Source organism: Pollicipes pollicipes, unplaced genomic scaffold (genome assembly GCF_011947565.3).
Source record: "Pollicipes pollicipes isolate AB1234 unplaced genomic scaffold, Ppol_2.1 Scaffold_4002;HRSCAF=4701_pilon_pilon_pilon, whole genome shotgun sequence".
Classification (NCBI taxonomy): domain Eukaryota; kingdom Metazoa; phylum Arthropoda; class Thecostraca; order Pollicipedomorpha; family Pollicipedidae; genus Pollicipes; species Pollicipes pollicipes.
The window spans coordinates 47,009,087-47,030,729 of record NW_023596420.1 but is presented as its reverse complement, the minus strand read 5'-3'; the positions used below and the strand labels follow the sequence as shown (position 1 = coordinate 47,030,729).

The 21,643-nt window shown below is 51.9% G+C and overlaps 2 protein-coding genes across 2 annotated transcripts in view; one reads left to right on the top strand and one right to left on the bottom strand.

The window, feature by feature from the left end:
• The window catches only part of LOC119093885 (tyrosine-protein kinase-like otk), a 66,894-nt gene extending 61,869 nt beyond the window's left edge, over positions 1-5,025 (top strand). The window contains exons 11-17 of the mRNA XM_037216899.1: positions 227-374; positions 733-860; positions 1,762-1,971; positions 2,198-2,419; positions 3,175-3,413; positions 3,832-3,983; positions 4,338-5,025. Of these exons, the coding sequence (XP_037072794.1) occupies positions 227-374; positions 733-860; positions 1,762-1,971; positions 2,198-2,419; positions 3,175-3,413; positions 3,832-3,983; positions 4,338-4,764 (1,526 nt within the window). The 3' untranslated portion in view covers positions 4,765-5,025. The remainder of the gene's footprint in view (positions 1-226; positions 375-732; positions 861-1,761; positions 1,972-2,197; positions 2,420-3,174; positions 3,414-3,831; positions 3,984-4,337) is intronic.
• Positions 4,835-20,217, bottom strand: LOC119094595 (glutamate receptor 1-like). The gene is made up of 2 exons (XM_037217659.1): positions 18,812-20,217; positions 4,835-4,880 (listed from the first exon to the last, which is right to left on the bottom strand). The coding sequence occupies exons 1-2, from the start codon at positions 20,215-20,217 to the stop codon at positions 4,835-4,837; spliced, it is 1,452 nt and encodes a 483-aa protein (XP_037073554.1).
• Positions 20,218-21,643: the final 1,426 nt, after the last annotated feature.

Here is a 21,643-nt window from a genome sequence, read left to right as displayed (position 1 = left end):
GTAGCCACTGTGCTATCGGCTCTGGCTGACTAGCCCACGTGAAACGCGCGATATGATCGCCTCATGTTCGTCAACTGCATGCGGTCTGGTTCCCTCACTCATAGCACATTCTACTGAATAAACTCGAGAAACCACATTTATTTCCAAAATTACCAAACTTTTTGTCCGCTTTTCGGATTTCAGCTGACATGTATTCATCGCGTGGCCCGGACTTGGGTGTTTTCAGTGACGCCGAAGTTTCTGGTGGCGCCCTCTGACCCTACCGAGGCGGTGGTGGGCCGGCCCCTTCGGCTCGACTGTCAGGTGTACGGCCGACCGGAGCCCAGCGTGCAGTGGGACCGCAACTCCAAACTGGCCGGTCTCGATGACCCCAGGTCAGAACAGTGCGATTACCGCACCTTGCTGCTGCACCGCTCGCAGCGTTGTGGTCCTCAGAGTCGGCGCGACCGTGCCCGTCCATTGGCCTGAGTCAGTGCTGTTCCGGAGATGATTTTTGTCACGGACGTACCCATGTGCCTTCATGTTCGTGGATGACAAGGAGACAGTGAGCGACCTCCGGATGGTAAGACTTTAGCTGATGAGGAAACGCTTGCCGTTGCGTTATCCTCTATACGGAGCGGTACGTGCTGCTAGTATCGCACCACAATCGTGATGAAGCCCAGATAAAAAGCAGGTGTATCCTGCGTCCTCTTGCGGCCACTCTGGTATGCTCACATCGCCAAATGTGTTCAGGTTCTCCTTCTTCAAGAACGGCAGCTTGTACATCAAGGAGCTGCGATATGAGGACGAGGCGCGCTACGGCTGCATCGCCGGCAACAGCGGTGGCTTCTCGCGTCGTGAGATCCAGCTGCTAGTGCGCTGTGAGTGCCGCATCGGGCTTACGTGTTTCCCGGGTCGCGTACAGAACATGGTGGCGGGTAGCCGCGGTGGCGACGAAGGTCCTTATGCCTGACTGCCGCAGAACGAACGATATTATCTTATGGTGGGGACGTGGACACTTGAATCTGCCCTATGTAAATCATCGGGAAACGTGAATTAGACCTTCCACACGCACGCACGCACGCACACACGCACACGTGCAATGTTCCACGCACGCGTGTGCAGCTGGCTGGTCACAGCGGCTGTAGAAGTCCGGGATGCCGGCGCGGTCAGATGGTGCCGGGCCTGGCCTCGAATGACACCCCTCCCTCGGTACCCCGGCAGCCTCAGAGGCCGAGCTGTCGGACGGAGCGCTGACGCCGGGCCTGGCCTCGGATGACACCCCTCCCTCGGTACCCCGGCAGCCTCAGAGGCCGAGCTGTCGGACGGAGCGCTGACGCCGGGCCTGGCCTCGGATGACACCCCTCCCTCGGTACCCCGGCAGCCTCAGAGGCCGAGCTGTCGGACGGAGCGCTGACGCCGGGCCTGGCCTCGGATGACACCCCTCCCTCGGTACCTCGGCAGCCTCAGAGGCCGAGCTGTCGGACGGAGCGCTGACGCCGGGCCTGGCCTCGGATGACACCCCTCCTCGGTACCCGGCAGCCTCAGAGGCCGAGCTGTCGGACGGAGCGCTGACGCCGGGTCTGGCCTCGGATGACACCCCTCCCTCGGTACGCCGGCAGCCTCAGAGGCCGAGCTGTCGGACGGAGCGATGACGCCGGGCCTGGCCTCGGATGACACCCCTCCCTCGGTACGCCGGCAGCCTCAGAGGCCGAGCTGTCGGACGGAGCGATGACGCCGGGCCTGGCCTCGGATGACACCCCTCCCTCGGTACGCCGGCAGCCTCAGAGGCCGAGCTGTCGGGCGGGGCGCTGACGCCGGGCCTGGCCTCGGATGATGGCGCCATCATGACCCGGACGGTGGTCATCACGGTGTCGGCGGCAGCCGCGTACCTGCTGCTGGTGGCCGGCCTCATGCTCTGGTGTCGTTATCGTCGCATCAAGCGAAAACAGCAGTACCTGCGGACCTCAACAGAGGGCACTAGCGTCCTTCGTGAGTGCTGTCGGTTTTACCGGCACTGCTTTGTGTATTCTGATGTTTCCGCCATCTCATGGGAGTATAAAAAAACGACATATCGAAGATAACGTTGTGATATGCAATTAGTATGATGCGATTATGACACTATGATTATTATATGCGTGCTTTGAAGAAATAAGTGGACTGGCATTGCGGCATGGCCCGGGCGCACCCTCAAGCCAGCCCACTGACTGTGTTCCAGTGGCGAAAACAGAGCATCCAGACACGGCTGTCAGCTCGGCTTGCGCCGGGGAAGCGTGCGAGAGCACTCCGTCGGGCTACAACAGCCCGTCGGCGCAGTCCGGCTACCACAGCTACCAGAGCATCGGCACGGCCTCTGACCGGCGGGCCAGCCGCCGCTCCGACAGCAGCGACCAGTGGCACGGCTTGGAGCGCCACGACCTGCACGCGGTCATGCCCCTAGGTCAGAGCGGGGTCATGCCCCTGGGTCAGAGGCGACGTCATGCCCGTAGGTCAGAAGCGGGGTCGTGCCCTTAGGTCAGAGGCGGGGTCTTGCCCCTAGGTCAGAGGCGGGGTCATGCCCCTGGGTCAGAGGCGTGGTTATGCCTCTGGGTCAGAGGCGGGGTCATGCCCCTGGGTCAGAGCGGGGTTATGCCCCTGGGTCAGAGGCGGCGTCGTGCTCCTGGGTCAGAAGCGGGGTCGTGCCCTTGGGTCAAAGGCGGGGTCTTGCCCCTAGGTCAGAGGCGGGGTCATGCCCGTAGGTCAGAGGCGGTGTCATGCGGGTGGGTCAGAGACGCGATCATGCGGGTGGGTCAGACGCGCGGTATATACCGCTGGAGATGGTCGAGGTACGCCGCGGGGTGATGTGGAATGCATAGCATCATATTCTGCTGGGCGGAAGGGCAAGCTGGGGACAGCTGGTGGCCGGAAATCCTGCTGAAAGTTTTGACTTATGATTCTGAGAACGGGTGGATCGCGCGAGCTCAAATATAGAATGTTGTGTGTCTTATTTAGTTTTTTCATTCGTAACTTTCTGTCGTGGGTATGACCATGGCGCAGTATCACACGTGTTTTGTCTGAAGGGACAGTCTTCAAATTCGGCATCATTCTGACTTGTCCCGTTGCTCTATCCGAGTCCCTGTACGTCACTTGTCGATGGCAGTTTATTCGGCGCGGGGATGACTCCAGACTTGACCCTCGCCACCCGCCTCGTCCCAGGCCAGGGCGAGTTTGGCGAGGTGTACCTGGCGCGGGTGCGGCGGCGGCGCGGCCCCGTCGACCCGGAGCCGATCGTGATGGTGAAGTCGCTGCAGAGCCCGGAGGGCCGGGCGGCGGCCGAGTTCGCGCGCGAGGCCGAGCTGTTCGGCCGGCTGGCGCCGCACCGGGCCGTGGTGGGGCTGCTGGCACTCTGTACCGGCCGCCAGCCGCACCTCATGGTGCTCGAGTACAGCGACTGGGTAGGTGGGGCGGACCTCGGCCCGGCTCGGCCCGGCCCAGCCCGGCCCGGCCCGGCCCGGCCCGGCCCGGCCCACACTCCGGCACTGACGGCGCTCTATACGCTGGGGAACTCTGGCGGTGGTATGTGACGTGTATACAGTTGGTAAACCTGTGATTTGCATGCGAATGGCAGACCATGAGGTAAAGTTTGGCGAGGTGAAAGCGCCGCATCTTTTTCATTTACGGCGCAAATCAATGGCAGGCCGCGTGTTCGGGAGATGGACACTAAACCGTTGATCACAGCGCGTTGCTGACAGCGGCCGGTGTGTCCGCCGCGCTGGACATCATGAGCGCTGCGACAGACTGTGTCGCTCAGCGTTCGCGCTCTCCGCTGTCCCGTGGGGGAGCAGGCGGTGACGTGGTGCCGCTGTGCTGCAGGGCGACCTGAAGCAGTTCCTACTGGCTACGCGGCCAGAGACGAGCCGCGCGCCGCCGCGGCCCCCGCCGATTAGCGCCGCCCATGCCGCCAGCCTCTGCCACCAGGTGGCTGCCGGCCTGGACCACATCCACCGAGCCGGCTTTATACACAGGTCAGTGGGCCACAACTCCGCTAGCACAGACAGGCCAGGCCATGACGGAGCGACTCAGGCGATCACTGGAACTGAGTGTTAATTGATTACGGGGATTGTTTAGCGATGGTATAATTTGTTTCGCCTGGCTTCAGACATGTAACGAGTTGTTTTGTTTCTTTGCGTTACTATGTATCGTGCTTCTGTTTGATCGAAGCTTATGGCTGTCTGAGGACTGATACGCACGGACTTAAGCATGTTTTGTCGGACGAATAATTGCCGTGCACTTATATGTGGTGTGCGCTCAACGCGCCAGATGCAGAGCCCGCCATTGTACATACGTTGTGACGTGCCCTCGCGCGGCGCGCCGAACAGGGACTTGGCGGCGCGCAACTGCCTGATCACCAGCCAGCTGGAGGTGAGGATCAGCTGCGGCCGGCTGTCGCGCGATACCTACAGCCGCGAGTACTGCCGCCTGCGGGGCCGGCTGCTGCCGCTGCGCTGGCTGCCGGCGGAGGCGGCGCTCGAGGACGCCTTCTCAGCCCGCTCCGACGTCTGGGCGTGGGCGGTGCTCTGCTGGGAGGTGTTCCGCCAGGGCGAGCTGCCGCACGCATCGCTCTCGGACGAGCAGGTGGCGCAGGCGGTGTCGCGGCGCGCGCTGCCGCCGCTGCAGCTGCCGGCGTCGGTGCCGGCGCCGCTGGCGGCGGCCGTGCGCCGCTGCTGGGCGGCCGAGCCGCGCCACCGGCCGGAGCTGGCCGAGCTGCTGCGCACGCGGTCCGGCCCGGCCGACGGCGCCGAGTGAAGCGGAGGCCGCGTGGCCGGACACTGGCGCCAGACCAGTGCTGATGGCCGGGCTGGCAGGCATGCAGGGCTCAGGCGCGGAGCGGCGGCCGGAGCCGGTTGTAGAGACTCGCGTGACTGCGGCAGGCGGAGCAAGGGGCCTTCGCTTGTGTGAGCTAGGTCCGTGTCGCATCTGAGATCGCGGACTCTGGCAGGACAGCTGCTCTCAGTGGGCCGGGTATGTGTCCAGACGAGCGGGTTGACTAAACTGTGGGGGGGGGGGGGGGGGAGCACACTGGCACTGTCGATGGTTTACCAATACAGCCTAATGGCAAATGACATTCCTGGAAACGCAGATAAACATTAAGGGAAACATCACAATGCTTTTCGAGAACGTCTTTGTTGTCAGCCGAGTTTGCTCCATGCCACAGCCAGTGAATAATTCCGAGCGGGCGCTCTCCTGTGTAAGAAAGCCGAACGAGGCACCCGCAACGACCGATAACCTTTTTGACATGTTGTGATGGCACTCCGTTAACATGACGAAGTCGTGGCAAGCGGGCCTGACCGGAAGGCTTTGTCAGGCATGGTGCGAGTCAGCCAGGCAGCCCGCTGTGGGCCTAACTTAATGAAAAGCCATGCTGCTATGTGTGGAGAGGTGTGCTGCGCATGCGCGCGAGTCGGACGAATAACCCGAGTATTTGCTTCTTGCGGAGATCACGTGTTCGACTAGTTAAACAAGTTAGTTTACTGTTAATTTGCCGTTATGTGTTTTATTGTGCTTACTGGATGTGGAATTGGAATGTGACGTTAACTGATTGTGTAGCCCTACAAGGGCCTTGCTTTCACCAGTCATGTGCATCATGTGCGTTGGTGCAAATGGTGTATGCTCCTTACTGATCAAGAGCCTGTTTCTTATATCGCTTCCAAAAATAAAGAGCTTATACATGCGTCGATAGCTACCACAGACTTGGGAGCCTTTGGATCTTGCATGACTCTGAAGGTTTACGGTCTACTATCCAATAACGGGCCACAAGACCGACACTCCACTCGGCGGTAAGCAGAGGACGGTGTTGCTGGCTCACTCTCGGCGCCAATCCTAATGTTGCTCACCTGCCGTTGGGGCTTTGAGGCGCACTCTGCTGCTGAGGTTACCTGGTGTCACCCGCCTCTCACTCTGGCAGGGAGGGTGGACACCACAAGGAATAGAACACAGCGGCTCTGATTATCAGACGCGTGGTGCACTATCGATGCTCGCAAGCTTCTCCTGCGTGGCCATTTTTGCTTTCCATTACAGTGATCGACTGATTGCATTTTTTGTCGCACCATCCCAATCCAGGCTTTTTCTCTCCGATCAGCACATGCCTACTTCTGCCGCCAGCCGATGCCACGGTGAGAATAAAAGCTGAAATAACATATCACAGCAGCCGAGTACAGTTTACACCAGGCGAGTACGGCGCTCTGGTCAGCAGGCACATGTCAGAGTCTGACAAACCATGGTGTCGCTGCAAGCGGAAAGAGCCGAGTGCGGCGAAGCAGCTTGTCCGAATCTTCACAAGGGGACAGCGAAGAGCGATCTGCATCCGGGCGGAAGTCCAGAAAAGCACTTTTCAGTGTATTTATTGCTGTGGAGGGAATGAAGAGGAAGCAGAGGTAGCATGCAGTCGCATAATAGTTTAAATAGGCTGTGTGCAGCAATGCACTCTCACGGCTTGGCACCGCCATCATGATCATTGTTTAGCACCATAACGTTGTTTAACCAGTACGTCCTCGCATATTGTAGGCCCTTAACTCAGCGTAAGAACTTTTGACCGATAAAATAATCGGTGCGAAGTCGTTCGGGTCGCCGAGATCGCGTTTCTTGTGGAGCGGCAGTTTGTTTTAACTTCCGTTTAAGATTCAACAGCATTTCGGTGCTTGAATGGTGTCCCTACTAGGTACTTGCGAGAGGCACCATGCACTGGACCTCGGATCCCACACCAGCCAGATGGCGACGAACGGTTGCCCCCCCCCCCCAAAAAAAAACAACCCCAGGCTAGATCCGCCCCTGTCCCCTGGCCCCCCGTTCCTACACTCATGGTCTCAATGAACCAAAAGTAAAACGTACAGAACAGAGCAGAATACACAATATATGGTTTATGGTTCCGTACGAACAGGATGTACACAAAATGTCTTGCAACCTTTTTCAGTGAAATTGTAGGTGAGAAGAACAATGCATGGCACCCAGGCTTGTTTAATGAACACCTGGGGAGACACGTCCACGGAGAGCGTACGCTCACAATTAGGGGAGGAAGAAGTGGACCTACATGCACCAATGGTACACATTATAACATACTTAAACTTCTAAGCGCACATCTCAGCAGCTTCATAAGATAACGCGAACCAAGGATATAAGAATCGCTGCGTATCGGTAAACTTTGACAGAGAATAAACTCGCAAACACCATCGTGGAATATCGATTGTAGGCGCTGTTGCTCAGGTAAGGTACGTTCAGCAATAGTTGTCTGCTGATTGATTTGGCCACTGATTTCCTGCAATGAATTGCTTTCTGATCTGTGATACAGTTCATCGAAACCTTCCGGCCTAGCCATCGAGGTCTCGTGCAAGCCTTACCATAGTGCCGTGTGCCTATCATAAGGATATGGGAGCTTGCATGCTTGATTCTTTAAATACTTTTTCTTGCCAGGATCTGCACAGGTTTGCAACAGTTGTGATCACTCACAGGCCTTTTGAGTCGCACGTGTTGCGTTAACTTGTTCACAGGTGACCACGTGCTCTACCTGGAACTGTTGAATTATCATAATATTTTGAAAATATTGGCGTCAAATCTTGACGTAACCAAGTGACTTCCAGTGTACTGACGTACCTGTGTTTTTGGCATAGATTTCATGATTGAAAAAAAATCGTGAGTGCGTGCGTGTGTGCGTGCGTGTGTGCGTGCGTACGTGCGTGCGTGCGTGCATGCGTGCGTGCGTGCGTGTGTGCGTGCGTGCGTGTGTGTGTGTGCGTGAGTGCGTGCGTGTTTGTGCGCACGCGTGTGTGTGTGTTACAGTATTGTTGTAAACATTAACGGTTGCCACGTGTGTAAGCGTTGACTTTTTCTTTTAACGAGTGATGGATTTCTGAGTTGTTCTCATGCGATGAACAAAGGCAGTGTCACCGACTTCCATTGCAGGGCGAGCATATCTAAAAAACCGAATTTGTCCTCAGATTTCGCCCACTTTACAAACTAACTTCCTAGATATATGAAACTAACTGCAGCCACCTCTCAGCCTGGCGGGATCTCGTGACTTGTAAGAAGCAGCTTGCGGATCTCAAAAATGCTATATATTTGAGCCACGCAGCACGTCACTCCTGCTGGCCTCCAACAGCGCACACACCTCGGTACCCTGCCCTCCAAGCTACGCGCCCCCTCGCCGTTTCCCCCTCCCCGACACGGCTCTCGCCAAAAACGCTTCTGCTTCCGCGGTTCCTCGCCTCTTGCGGCCATTTCGCCGCTTCCGCCGCACCAGATGAAGGCTTCCCTTCACACTTGTTAATCAGTGCCTCTTCTTGGACTGGTGGGACTTTTAGTACCAGAAATGCCGCCGTAGCTCAATCAGTTAGTGCATGCTGACCAGGCCACATGTAACAGTGTAGGTAGGTTTGAGTCCCTCCGTTATTCGCTCTCAGCGCTCCACATTCGCTATTTGCCCCATTTCCTCTTAGGGTCTCATCTGGGGGAGTAGAATGTTCTTCCAAAGTCTCTTGAGCCTGGACAGTCCGAGTATTGGTATTCCACGCAAAGACCTTCCGGGCATTAAGCCTTCCGAACATAATTTTTCTGACCCTCATCTTTCCCGGCTCGGGAGACAAGCTCACCGTTGTTGCTTCGTCAGCGGTGAAACTGCTTCGTTCCTTTATGAGTTACCGGCTCGGGGGAGTGAATGGACGAGCGTAGAGGACAAAAGCCATTCTTTGACAACTCGGATGTATTTATATGCGTTTGGTCCTCTATTCAGGGTTACTAGTTCACGACTTGACCGGTGTCACGTTTACGTGCTGAAACCAAACTTTAACACAGTTAAACATTTACGCACTCCACTATTCTGGATTTTTCTTGTCAACATTGATTTACAGGAATATTAATGCATGGTCCAGTCCAATGAGGACTCACATGTCACATGCCTCGGTACCCGCTTCAAAAGGACCAGGCCTGGAGGCGGCCCCCCCCCCCCCCCTCTGAAAGGAGACTTCATGTTGTTCAGGAAGCCCCCTGACAAAGCCTTTCTTCAGCTTATATCTCCTGGCGCCGTCCCTGCCAGACCCAATAAATTGATGTGGGGAATCCACATCAATAACAAGTCTCCGCCAATCTCTTGAATGCACCAGCTAATTGTTCGAAATGGTATCAAATGCAGTATCTTGACCACAAATGGCCAGCCATTGAACCATACCCGATTAGTTGTAAGGCAGCGTGCTTTGTAAAATGTTACACATTTGACCTAGATTCCTGTGATAACTGATAAGAAACAGGCTATTAACCCAACAGGAAGCATATATTATTGATACCCATACTTTCTCCTTTCTTGCAAGGTTTACTCCGTTGGGCGCTGCAGGCTAAACGTGGTGAAAATGTGACAGCGATCATTTAGAATAAACAACAGTTGCAACAAGAGTTCCTAGCTGCATATAGCTGTGACCAAACAGCGAACACGCCCCCGTCAGGCACAGAACAAGTTCCACGTCGGCTAAGGGCAACGCTGCTACGCTCTCACAGCAGCTCCGCGCGTGTCCAACGCCCCACTCCACGGTACTCGTCTCGTATTCAAAGAACACTTGCAAGTCGAGCGCGGCCTTGCCGACTAACAGCATCCCACACCATTCCTACACCGGCGTGGGAAGTGAATCCGTTGCCGTGCGACCCACCGACCGCATGCTTGTAGTGTTTGCACTGGCGTTGACTGTATGCGCGCGCCCGACGCTGGGCGGAGCAACGCTGCCTACCAATAAGGGCGACTATTCACACCCTGGCGGCCGCTCCAAGAACTATTTTGGAAGCTCTGGTTCTTGGACATTCTGTACCTTGGCCAATACGCACATTGTATATTTTTTACTTTGGACATTCTGTACCTTGGACATTCTGTACATCGGCCATTATGAAACGGGCCCCTTGCACTTTGCGCCATTTTGGAAGCTATTTCTCATCTTGGACATTGTGTACCTTGGACATTATAAACTTTGAACATTCTGTACCTTGGACATTCTACACTTTGGACATTCTGTACCTTTCGACATTCTGTACCTCGGAAGAAATGAACGCCTCCCGTTTTTTTATCCGTAATCAATCCTGCTTGAGTCTTCAACATTTTAAGATAAACATGGACCAGTCATGTTATTACAAATTCGAGACTAAATTTCATCTAAAATTTACATCCAGGTAGTCATAAATACATTTGAAGAACACATAGGAACATGGAACTGTAGTCTATGTGACAATTATTGTTGGACCACCTGCGTGGATCAGGCATTTTATTGCGTCAATGAGGGTTTTTATGCTGATCCGGGGGCAGCTGCGCGGGTCAGAAGACCTCCGTGTCAGGGATGGGAACAATGTGATGTGATATATCCTTCTAATGGCCTCCAGATTGATCAGGAGATCCCGCCCCGTGCCACCAGAGTGATGACCAGAAGACACTTCTCGATGGGACGGAATAGCCCTTCAGCCCTTGACGGGAACCGGGAATGTGTCCCTGGTGTCCTGGTTAAGGGGCTCCTTGCTCGGAAGAAAATAAGGGGGATCTTATTATTGCTGAGCAGAGTCGGGTTCTCATTCTTGTTGAATAGAGTGGGTCAAAATGATTTTTTAAAAAACGAACAAGTCATCCAATGGTGGCCTGAAAACGTTCATTTTTTCAGACTGAATTAGTGAAAAAATTACTTCAAAAGGTTTGAACATGCCCGCCCGCAACCTCGAGAGCAAGCACAGCGATGGTCTGGGTTGCAGCTTCCGTAAAACCGAACGGCGTCGGCCACTGCAAGTGCCGCCAGGCGGCGGCCGCCGTGTTAATCTGCCTTCTGGACAGATTAATAATTACAGAAACACGCGAAACACAGATTCTACCCTTACCCTTCCAGTTCCGCCACCAGAATCCAGCACTACTTTGCGGTGCTTTAGGGGCCAATCCGTTCTCATCATCAGTCTAAAAATTGCACACGTAAAATATGCGCCCAGATTGTCTTCGAAATGTAAGATTCGATGTCCTAAAACGTTCACAGTTACTTGTTTCAGAAGCGTCATCATTCCCGTCCACCCGTTGACCATGGCTCAGCATTAGCTACTAGGCCGACGCTGCGTGGCCTGCGGAGACTACAGCGACTGGCGTCGAGGGTTTTTTTTTACTAAGATTTGCGAGTGCGCGTGCTCAAAATCATGTCAAACAGTTTGTATTACTAATTGACTTACGTGTTTAAGAATAATTATACCAGCAGCGTCATCATTTTCGTCCACCGGTGGGCCACGGCGAAAAGTTAGCCACTGGACTGACGCACCAGACGATGGAGACTGCAACGCCTGTTATCGAAGTTCGTGCTGCTAAGATTTGCGAACACGCGTGTCAAAAAATCACGTTGCACAAATTGTACCGCTAATAGATTCTGGGTGAATATTTAACGTTTTCAGGCAAACATGGCTTGGTCATGTTAATACACATTGTTGACCACTCGATCCAAAAGCAAATCTTCATCTTCAAATTCGATCAAGCATGGCGATCTACACTCGACCTTCCAGATGTCCTTAATGTATTTAGAACACAGATAAAACATTCGGACAAAGCTTCTGACTTCTATCGGCTTATAAAGAGCCCATTGAAACATTGTAAATTAATGGTGCCGGTGATTTATGTCATTCGGTCGTTCAACGCCTGATATGTGCAGTTTATTGACTTCAAAATACAATCAGAATTGATCTCAGGGAAGCTTCTGGTTTCTGTTCTGGTTGCAAGGAAAAAATAACGATGAAATGAAGAAAACGTATCCCTTTTTGATAACTGGGCTGTATCCGGGGATTTTTTTTGGGGGGGGGGAGGGGGGTTACCATAAGGGGACTTTTGTCAACCCTGCGCTACCCCTTAGCAAGGGTCTGGTTACGCCCCTGCCTACACACAAAAGCAGATCAAGTCGTCTACGTTCATAGGCGTAGGGACGTTTCAAAAAGTGGAGAGGGGGGGGGGGGCAAGCTCAGGGCGTGCTTCAGAAACTTTTCCGGAAGGCAAGCGCGATGAGGGGGAAGGGGTGGAGAGATGGAGGTTGTTATCGTGCTTGATTTAAATGGCCTGGCTTCTATGCTAGGTGTGCATCTAAAGCTGTTTCTCACTGGTGCACAATCTTGCCTTTTTCGACTCATCTTGTCATTCGGCAAGTAAGGCTATCCACCTTCCCATGATTATTCGCCCATTTCAACATTGCCTTTCCTGGGGAGGCGAAATTCCATCATCGGGTAGGCATTTTTGATCATTGAGGAGGCATCTGCCTCCACAGAATAGATGCCAAAATACAGTCTGGGCATAAGCTAGCGAGAATCTTGAAAAAGATCGATGGCTCATAGTGCGCCATATTTTTCACGCGCCTTCATTGCGCTGGCTGCTTTTCAAGAGATAAGACTTGTCGCAGCATTTTAGGCAGAAGCTTGAAACCGCTAAAAGCATCGTGACAAAAGCAATACAACCAGAGATTCTCCTTTAAAAACCAAGCCACAGAATGAAGGCCCGTCTGTCACAAATTTCTTATCTGGGCACTGCTCCCGTTCGCCGTCGGCGGCCCCTGCCTTGACCCAGGTGCCTCCCGCATGACTGATCGCGAACCGATCATGTGGCTACTTTGTTGCATATTTCTGGATCAGCATTGCCACTAACTGATGTGAAACATATGTTGGACACCTGCAACAGTGTTTTTTCGGAATCATCTTCCCTTACACCACAACACCGCAGAAATAGCCGCCGCAAAGCCGCCTGCCTTAGATATGAATTGTCCCAACGGACATTTAATTGCCCATCGTTCAAAGAAGGCGACTTGATCTTCCTTTGTGTGTGAGCGGGACGTAGCCAGAGCCTTGCCAAGGATTAACATGGTTGACAAAAGCCCCTGTTATGGTGACCCCTCCCAAAAATCCCCGGGCATAGCTTACTTGCTAACAAGGGACACAGTTTTCTTCGTTGCACTATTATTTTACATTGGAACCAGAACAGAAACCAGAAGCTACCCTGAGACCAATTCTGCTTGAATTTTAAAGTCAATTAACTGCAGAAATCAGGCGTTGATCAACCGCCTTGAATATGTCACCGGTGCCCTTAATTTGCAATGGTTCAGTGGGCTCTTTCTAAACCAATAGAATTCAGACTCTTTGTCAGCATTTTTTTTTAATTTGGGTTCTATAGACATTAAGGAAGTTGCAAAGGTCGATTGTAGATTGATATGCTTGATCAAAATTTGAAGATAAAAATTTGAACGTCGAACGAGTGGTCAATAATGTGTAGTAACGTGGCCAAGCCATGTTTGTCTGGAAATGTTCAACATTCAGTCAGGCTCGGTAAGTGATGCAATTTATGTAACGTGATTTTTTAACATACGCGCTCGCAAATCTGCAGCAAAATCTCGACACCAGGCGTTGCAGTCTCCTTATTTCGTCGAGCGTTGGGTCAGTGGTTAATTTTTAGCCGTGGCCTACCGGTGGACGAAAATGGTGATACGTCTAACCCAATTACTTTTAAACACTTAAATCGAGTAACAATACAAGTTATGTGACATAATTTTGAGTGTGCGCGCTCCCAAATCTTAGAAACAAAATTCTAGGGGCCAGGCGTTGTAGTTTCCGTAGGCCACGCAGCGTCGGCTCAGCAGCTGATACTGAGCCATGGTCAATGGGTGGACCAAAATGCTGACGCTTCTGAAACAAGTACCTTTGAATGTTTCAAGACATCAAATTTTACATTTAGAAGGCAGTCTGGGCGCATATTTCACGTGTGCGATTTTTAGACTGATGATAAGAACGGATTGGCCCCTAAAGTACCGCGAAGTAATGCTGAATTCTGGTACTGGAACTGGAGGAGAAGGGAAAGAATCTCTATTTTTCGTGTTTCTGTAACTATTCATCTGTCCAGAAGGCAGATTAACACCGTGTCCGCCTTCTCGTTACACCTGCACTTGCCGACTCCGTTCGGCTTTACTGAAGCTGCAACCCAGGCCATCGCTGTCGCTCTGGTGGTTGCGGGGGAGCATGTTCAAACATTTCAATGAAATCCGTTTCACTAATCCGTTATGAAAAGTGAACACTCAGGAAAATATGAGATGGGTTTGTTTGTTCCTTTTAAACTCATTCCGACCGACCCTATTCAACAATAATGAGACCCCATTTTACTCAACAATAATGAGATCCCACTTTACTGAACAATAATGAGATCCCACTATACTCGACAATAATGAGGCCTATTTTTTTCGTTCCGGGCAAGAGACCCCTTGAGTAGAATACCAGGGGCACATTTCTGTTTCCAGTCAAGGGCTGAAATGCCATTCCGTCCCATCGCGAAGTGTCTTCTGGCTGTCATTTTGGCGGCACGGGGCAGGATTTCCTAGTCGATCTGGAAGCCATTAGAAGGATAAATCTTATCACATTGTTCCCCCCCCCCCCCCCACCCTGACAAGGCAGGCCTTCTGACCCGCGCAGCTGGCCCCGGATCAGCACAGGAACCCTCATCGACGCAACAACATCCCCAATCACCGCAGGTGGTCCAATAATTGTCACATAGACTCCAGCTCCATGTTCTGTGTTCTTCAGGATATTGAGGACTCCCTGAACATAGATTTTAGATAAAACAGAATCTCAAATTTGTATTAGCATGGCTGATCCATGTTCGTCTAAAGATGTTCAGGATTCAGTCAGAATTAGTCACTGATAAAAAGCTATGTAACATGGTTCTGAATATGCGCGCTCGCAAGTCATCGCAACAGCCTCGACGCCCGGCGTTGCAATCTCCAAAGGCCGCGCGACGTCGGTCCTGCGGTTGTAACATTAAGTGACGGTCAGTGAGCAAACGAAAAAGAGGAAGCATGTGGTGAACTACGTGAATCGGCATGTATGTTTAGTGTAGTCCAAATGTAATCTAAACACAACATTAATCTGAAGTGTGTGCGTGGGGGGGAGGGCAGTTAGCACTGCTGCCCCCCCCCCCTACACACACCTTGAAAAGCGGAGGGCCATGGCCCCTCTGCCCCCCCCCCCTTTTCCTACACCCATGTGTACGTTGAATGGTGGGCAATTGTCGGTTGGGTCAATTCATACCTAATGCAGACAATTTCCCGGAGTTTTTTCTTGGTTGGTGTGGTGTAAGAGAAGATCATTCGGAAAACGGTGCTGTTGCACGTGTCCAGCATGTTTTACACACCAATTAGTAGCAATACTGATCCAGAAATATGCAACAAAGCAGCCACGCGATCAATTCGCAATAAGTCATGCTGGAGACAGCCGGGCCTGGGCAATGGCCGCCGATGGCGGATAGGAGCAGGGCTCAGATAAGGAATTTAAGACAGAATGGCCTTAATTCTGTGGCTTGGTTGTTAAACGAGAATTTCTAGTTTGATGGCTGTTGTCACATGTTTTTGGCAGTTTCAAGGTTCCGAATTCGTTTCCGCCTAGGATGCTGCGACAAGCCTTACTTCTTGAAATGCAGCCAACGAAATAAAAACGTGTGAAAAATCTGTCGCACTGTGAGCCATTGATTCACATTTAAAATTCTCAGCAACCTATGTCCAGGCCGTATTTTGGCATCTACCCTGCGAAGGTAGATGTGTTACGCAGGGTCTTTTCCATTCAACTTATCGTTATTTAGGCTTCTTGACCTTTTTCTCGTTTCACCCTTAGGCGGCAATCTGCCACACTGGCCACCATTTTGTTGTGCGCAGTTTTTCCGGCTATATCGTCGTCGTTTCCTTCGATTCGATTACGCCGTCCGCCTAACTAGGAGTACTGGCTTCCCATTTTTCAGCAATGTTGCCATGCTCACCGGAAGGATTTTTCCCCGACATCATACAGCAGTCACGTGTCTCCCAAAGCCCAGCTTGCATAAAAGCAAGAAGCGTCGTGACTCACTCAATTTAGATGTTGTTCGGTATGTTTTTTTAAGTTACGCGCTTGCATATGACGTTGTGTAATGCATAATGTCATGAATACATTGCTAATAATGAACTTCACCAGAGAAACAAAGGCTACCTGGGATTGATATATTCACGGACAATAATCTTATTTGCTGAGATTAATTATACATGTCGTTAATGACGGTTGTTGGTCAAATGACCCAGAGTATTGATCTGCAGACATATACCATGGAGGCAGCTCCCTGTCATAAACCAACTAACAGGGATGTCCGTTAAGTTGGCGATTTATTTAGCGCCGCTGAATAAATCGAAAGAATCGGACCTTTTCAGCGACGAGTTCCGACTTCCCTGAAAAATGGTTTCAAGGCTAATTATGGCATGATAACACCAACAATGACCCTTATTTTGCTATAGCATGTGACCTTCAAGATCAAAAGCTGAGCCAAAGGACGGGGAACTCGATATCACCCAACAATTACCGGCCGATTTTCAACTTGCAAACGTCAGAATATTCAACACAGAAAGAACTAGCGTCCGTCCAAAAGTCCTGACCTCTCAAGGACATCCTTCAAGGTCAAACACGGACTCAATGGGCCGGGAACTCCATATCACCCAAAAATTACCGGCCGAGTTTTACCTTTTCTGGATCGGATCATATCTGATCTAGACTCGATCAGAACATTCACCACAGAAAGAACTAGCGGCCGTCAAAAAATCCTGATCTCTGAACTTCACCCTTCAAGGTGAAACGCGGGCTCAAAGGACGGGGAACTATTCATCACCCAAAAATTACTGGACGTTTCTTAGCTTCAGACACCAGAATATTCATCACAAAAAGGGCTAGCGTCCGTCAAAAAACCTTGACCTCTTAAGGACACCTTTCATCTTCAAGCGCGGGATCAAAGGACGGGGAACTCTATATCACCCAACAATTACCGGACGTTTTTTTAACTTACAAACATCAGAAAACTCATCACAAAAAGAGCACGTCCGTAAAAAATTGTGACCTTTCGAGGTCACCCTTCAAGGTCAAAGTCGGGCTCAAAGGACGGGGATCTCCATACCACCCAAAAATTATTGGCCTATTTTAAACTTACAAACATCAGAATATTACAAGGTGAAGCCTTTTTGACGAACGCTAGCTCTTTCTGTTGTGGATGTTTTGATCTTTGCAAGCTAAAAATCGGCCGGTAGTTTATGGGTGATATGGAGTTCCCCGTCCTTTAAGCCCGCGTTTCACCTTAAAGAGCTACCTTGAGAGGTCACGACTTTTTGACGGACCCTAGTTCTTTTGGTGGTGAGTATTCCTATGTTTGCAAGCTCAAAATCAGTTGGTGATTTTGGGGTGATATTAGGTTACTCGTCCCTTGAGCCCATGTTTGACCTTGAATGGTGACTTTGAGAGGTCAGGACTTTAGGACGGACGCTGGTTTTCTTGTGGGTGAGTATTCTGCTGTTTGCAAGTTAAAAATCGGCCGGTAATTTTTGGGTGATATGGAGTTCCCTGTCATTTGGGCCGGTGTTTGACCTTGAACAATGACCTTGAGGGGGATGATTTTTCATGGACGCTGGATCTTCCTGTGATAAATATTGTGATGTTTGTAAGTTTAAAATAAGCCGATAATTTCTGGGTGACGTGGAGTTCCCCGTCCTTTGAGCTCGCGTTTGACCTTGAAGGGTGCCTTTGAGAGGTCAGGATTTTTTTACGGACGCGCTCTTTCTGTGACGAGTATCCTGATGTTTGTAAGTTAAAAAACGTCCGGTAATGGTTGGGTGATATAAATTTCCCCGTCCTTTGACCTCGCGTTTGACCTTAAAGGGTGACCTTCAGAGGTCAGGACTTTTTGACGGACGCTAGCTCTTTCTCTGGTGATTATTTTGATGTCTTTAAGTTTAAAATCAGCCAGTAATTTTTGAGTGATGTGGAGTTCCCCGTCCTTTAAGCCCGCGTTTGACCTTTAATGGTGACCTTGAGAGGTCGGGACTGTTTGATGGAGCTCCCCGCCCTTTAAGCCCGCGTTTGACCTTGAAGGTTGACCTTGAGAGGGCAGAGCTTTTTGACGGACGCTAGCTCGTTCTCTGGTGATTATTTTCATGTCTTACAGTTTGAAATGGGCCGGTAATTTTTGGGTGACATGGAGTTCCCCATCCTTTGAACCCGCGTTATACCTTGAAGGGTGACCTTGAGAGGTCAGGACTTTTTGACGGACGCTTGTGACGCTCTTTCTCTTGTGATTATTTTGGTGTCTTAAAGTTTAAAATGGACCAGTAATTTTTGGGTGATATTAAGTTCCCCGTCCTTTGAGCCCGTGTATGACCTTAAGGGGTGACCTTGAGAGGTCAGGACTTTTGGACGGACGCTATTTTTCTGTATTGAATATTCCGACATTTGCAAATTGAAAATCGGCTGGTAATTGTTGGGTGATATCGAGTTCCCCGTCCTTTGACCAAGCTTTTGACCTTGAAGGTCACGTGACATTGCAAAATAAGGGTGGTTTTTGGTGTTCTCATGCCCCAATTTACCTTGAAATTGTTTTTCAGGGAAATCAGAAGTCATCACTGAAAAAAAATCGCTGAATAAATTGCTAAGGCAGCTAACATTGCTGCCCCCCCCCGACTTGAAATGTGGGAGGGCCATGGGTCCTTGTCCCCCCCCCCCTCCCCTTTTCCTACGCCCATGCAGTTGTGCACTACTTTGCCGGCAGTTAGGAAAAGATCCAGCAACTCCCGGTGTGGAATGAGTAAGCTCCTAGAGCGTGTGAAAGCCATGTGAAAGGTGCATTCTTGAGAATACTCGAGCACGAAACATTGACGGCTTTCCATGGCTATGGTGCAACACATGTCCTGTCCTGCTTTCCTGCAGAACAGCTTTTGCTGACTACTTATGATAAGATGCAGTTAGCTTCGTTGCAAAACTGCTACGAATCACTAACATATTACCACACCTTCTGTCGTAGACCATGCTGAGCAAAGAAGCCACCCTCTCCATGAACAGGACCACAATCGCGCTCAAGGTGCCCGCGAGGACAATCAAAAACACATATTTCAAATTATCGACGCCGAATTGGGTTTTCTCCAGCGCCACGGTGTTGGTGGGGCAGAGGATATCGCTGATGCCCCTGGGTTGCCACCTGCGGAGCACGCGGCTCATGATGCCCCGGTCGATCAGCTGTGGGATGACATAGTTGACCAGGCGCAGGTACGGGAAGTGTGGTCGGAAGACCAGCGAGTAATCGTGTCGGATTGTGGTCCCGGGATGCATACAGACCGGACACTGGCCCTCCTGGGAGCCGCCAGGCAGGCACCTGAACAGGCCATCCGTGGTCGCGCTAGTCATCAGGAGGAGGTTGCGGCCCTGCAGCGGTCCGTCAGACGAGGTCGGCAGCTGTGGCAGATCTCGGCCGCCCATCAGCGGCTGCACCACCGTCTCCCGCAGCCCCAGGCTGGAGGTGAAGTTACTGACGCGCCAGCCCTGCTCCAGCGCCTGATTTAGGGTGGCGAACGGCATCTCGTAGCGCGTAATGGCCATCTGGGCCAGCAGCGTTCCCGAGTAGCAGGCGAAGATGAAGAACGACAGCAGGTACACGGCGCTGATGGCCAGCCGGTAGGAGAGCGCGCCGTCCGCGCGCACCACGGCACCCTGCTGACAGAAGACGCCCAGCACAATCAGGAACCAGAACGACGCGCCCGCCTCAGGCGGCGGGTCAGCTTCTGCGTCGAGGGACCCCCCGCGCATGCGCAGGTGACACCAGGTGACCAGGCAGAGCACGAGCACGGCCGCGGTCTGCACGGCCAGCAGGGCGTACCAAGCGCGGCTCTCCAGCGGCTGCGTCATGCGGAACCTGTTCAGAACGTGCGTGTACCGCTGGTCGATCACGGCACCAGAGCGCTCGGTCAGGAACGGGCAGGAGAAGTCGAGCAGGCGGCCGCGCATCAGGCTACGCAGCAGTTTGCCAGCCATCATGTCCGCTCGGCCCGCATACAGCTCCTCCACCACCCGGTCCCAGGCGGAGAGGTTGGTCGTGTGCGCCACGGGGTGCAGCGAGTAGCTGAAGCCGAGCACGCCCTGCAGCAGCAGCACCAGCTCTCCGACCAGGCCGCCCGTGATGGTACCGTTTCGGTGCATCATATGCAGGTTGTTCACGACCATAGGGTCCAGACCGCTGTCACCCCCCAACGCCAGGTGGGCCAGGCGCAGGTGGACGCCGCTCATAGCGCGCAGACTGGCGCTGAGCCCGGTGCGCCGCTGGCGGTGAATGTAGCGCGGTCCGCGACACTCGCCGCGCGGTCCGTGGCGGCTGTGGAAGCTCGAGCCGCTGTACATCCGCAGCGAGCCGTTCTTAGCGATCATGTAGCGGTGGCGCGGCGCGAAGCCGCCCAAGAAGTGGGCGCGCCGGCGTCCGCCGAGCGAGACCAGCAGCCAGCGGCGCGAGTCGTCCGCGCGCACGCGGCGGAAGAGGTCGGCCGTGGCGGCCGTGTCCTCGTCCGGCGGCAGCCACACGACATACATGGCCGAGCCAGCGCCGGCTGGCCCGCCCAGCAACGCTGCAGGACTCGTGCGATGCAGACGGGCAAAGATGCCTCGCGTGGAAAACAGTCGCAGCAGCAGCGTCGCTTCCGAGTCTGTCGGACAACGGCCGGTTAGCCGCCTTCCCAAGCTACTGCTACCGATCAAGTGTAATGCAGCTGCGCTTGCTGCCAAGCTTCCGAATGGTGCAACGTAGCCACACGAAACTTTAGCTGGCTATAAAAAATTAAGAAGCAAACCTTGTCTTGCAAACATTGCAGGGAGTATTACACATTTCTATGAGGTTTTGAACTGCAATGGACATCTTGAAGATCATTCGGTGCAGTTAACAGCCCTGCCATTCTTAAGACCCAAATCCTTCTGGTTTTTTTAGCTACATGCCCGCGAAGATGGGGGACTATTTTGGGGAAGTATATCAAGCTCACCTTGGCATCGTGACGTCGTCATAACGTCATTCAAATCCTGCCATTCCATTAGCCAAGCTGCCAATTAGGCAAAGAAAAAGTAATTGTTCGTTTATATCTGGCGTTCGGGATCATGCTTTCCAGATACAACGGCGGTCAATCGGCTGTCAATGAATGTTGTGCAAGGTACGCTGACGTAATAAAAAATGGATGTATTGGGTAGCATATTTAAAAAACAGAGAAATTTTGTTGTTTAGAGCAGTCCTTTTCACTTAAAAGCTTACCAATAGCTGATGAGCTTGCTTCGTCGCATCTGACGCTTGCTTCAATATCTTCAAATGTAAAACATTCCCTTCACGGTAATTTCGCTTGCGAGTCCCCTATCCTGTAGTGGATCCAAGCCAGTTCATGACTCTCAGCACAGGAATTAATTCTGAGTCAAGTTTTTTAGGCGAAGTCATGTAGGCTTGAGATGGTTTTTAGACGACGAGACGATTCATATTAGGACTTCAACTCATTCTATTGACCTTGGGTCACGTATGAAGGTCATACTAAGTTCAAAACTAAACATATTTTTCACAGGAAAACTTGTTTATTTTAAAGCTTTTGCCACTCCTCTCAAATTTCTTGACTATAAAGACATAACAGGATTTCTGTTCTTGACTTTTGAAGGTCAGGGAGGGCATTGACCTAGACTAGACTTCTATAAAGGAACTGTCGCCATGCAAATTTTTCAGTGCATCAGCGAGGAATATTATGTACATAGATAAGACAAAAGTATTAGTATTTTCCCCCGGAAAAACGGGAAAATGGGGATAAAGTTTGGTTGATATTTTGGCAACATG

What these genes read in the sequence shown, in the direction of transcription:
- LOC119094595 (XM_037217659.1), bottom strand. Translation starts at nt 20,217, where the DNA reads ATGATCGCTAAGAACGGCTCGCTGCGGATGTACAGCGGCTCGAGCTTC. An exon ending in AGCATGGTCTACGACAGAAG is followed by an intron (nt 4,881 to 18,811) that starts GTGTGGTAATAT and finishes CGCCTGCCGCAG; the next exon opens with TCACGCGAGTCTCTACAACC.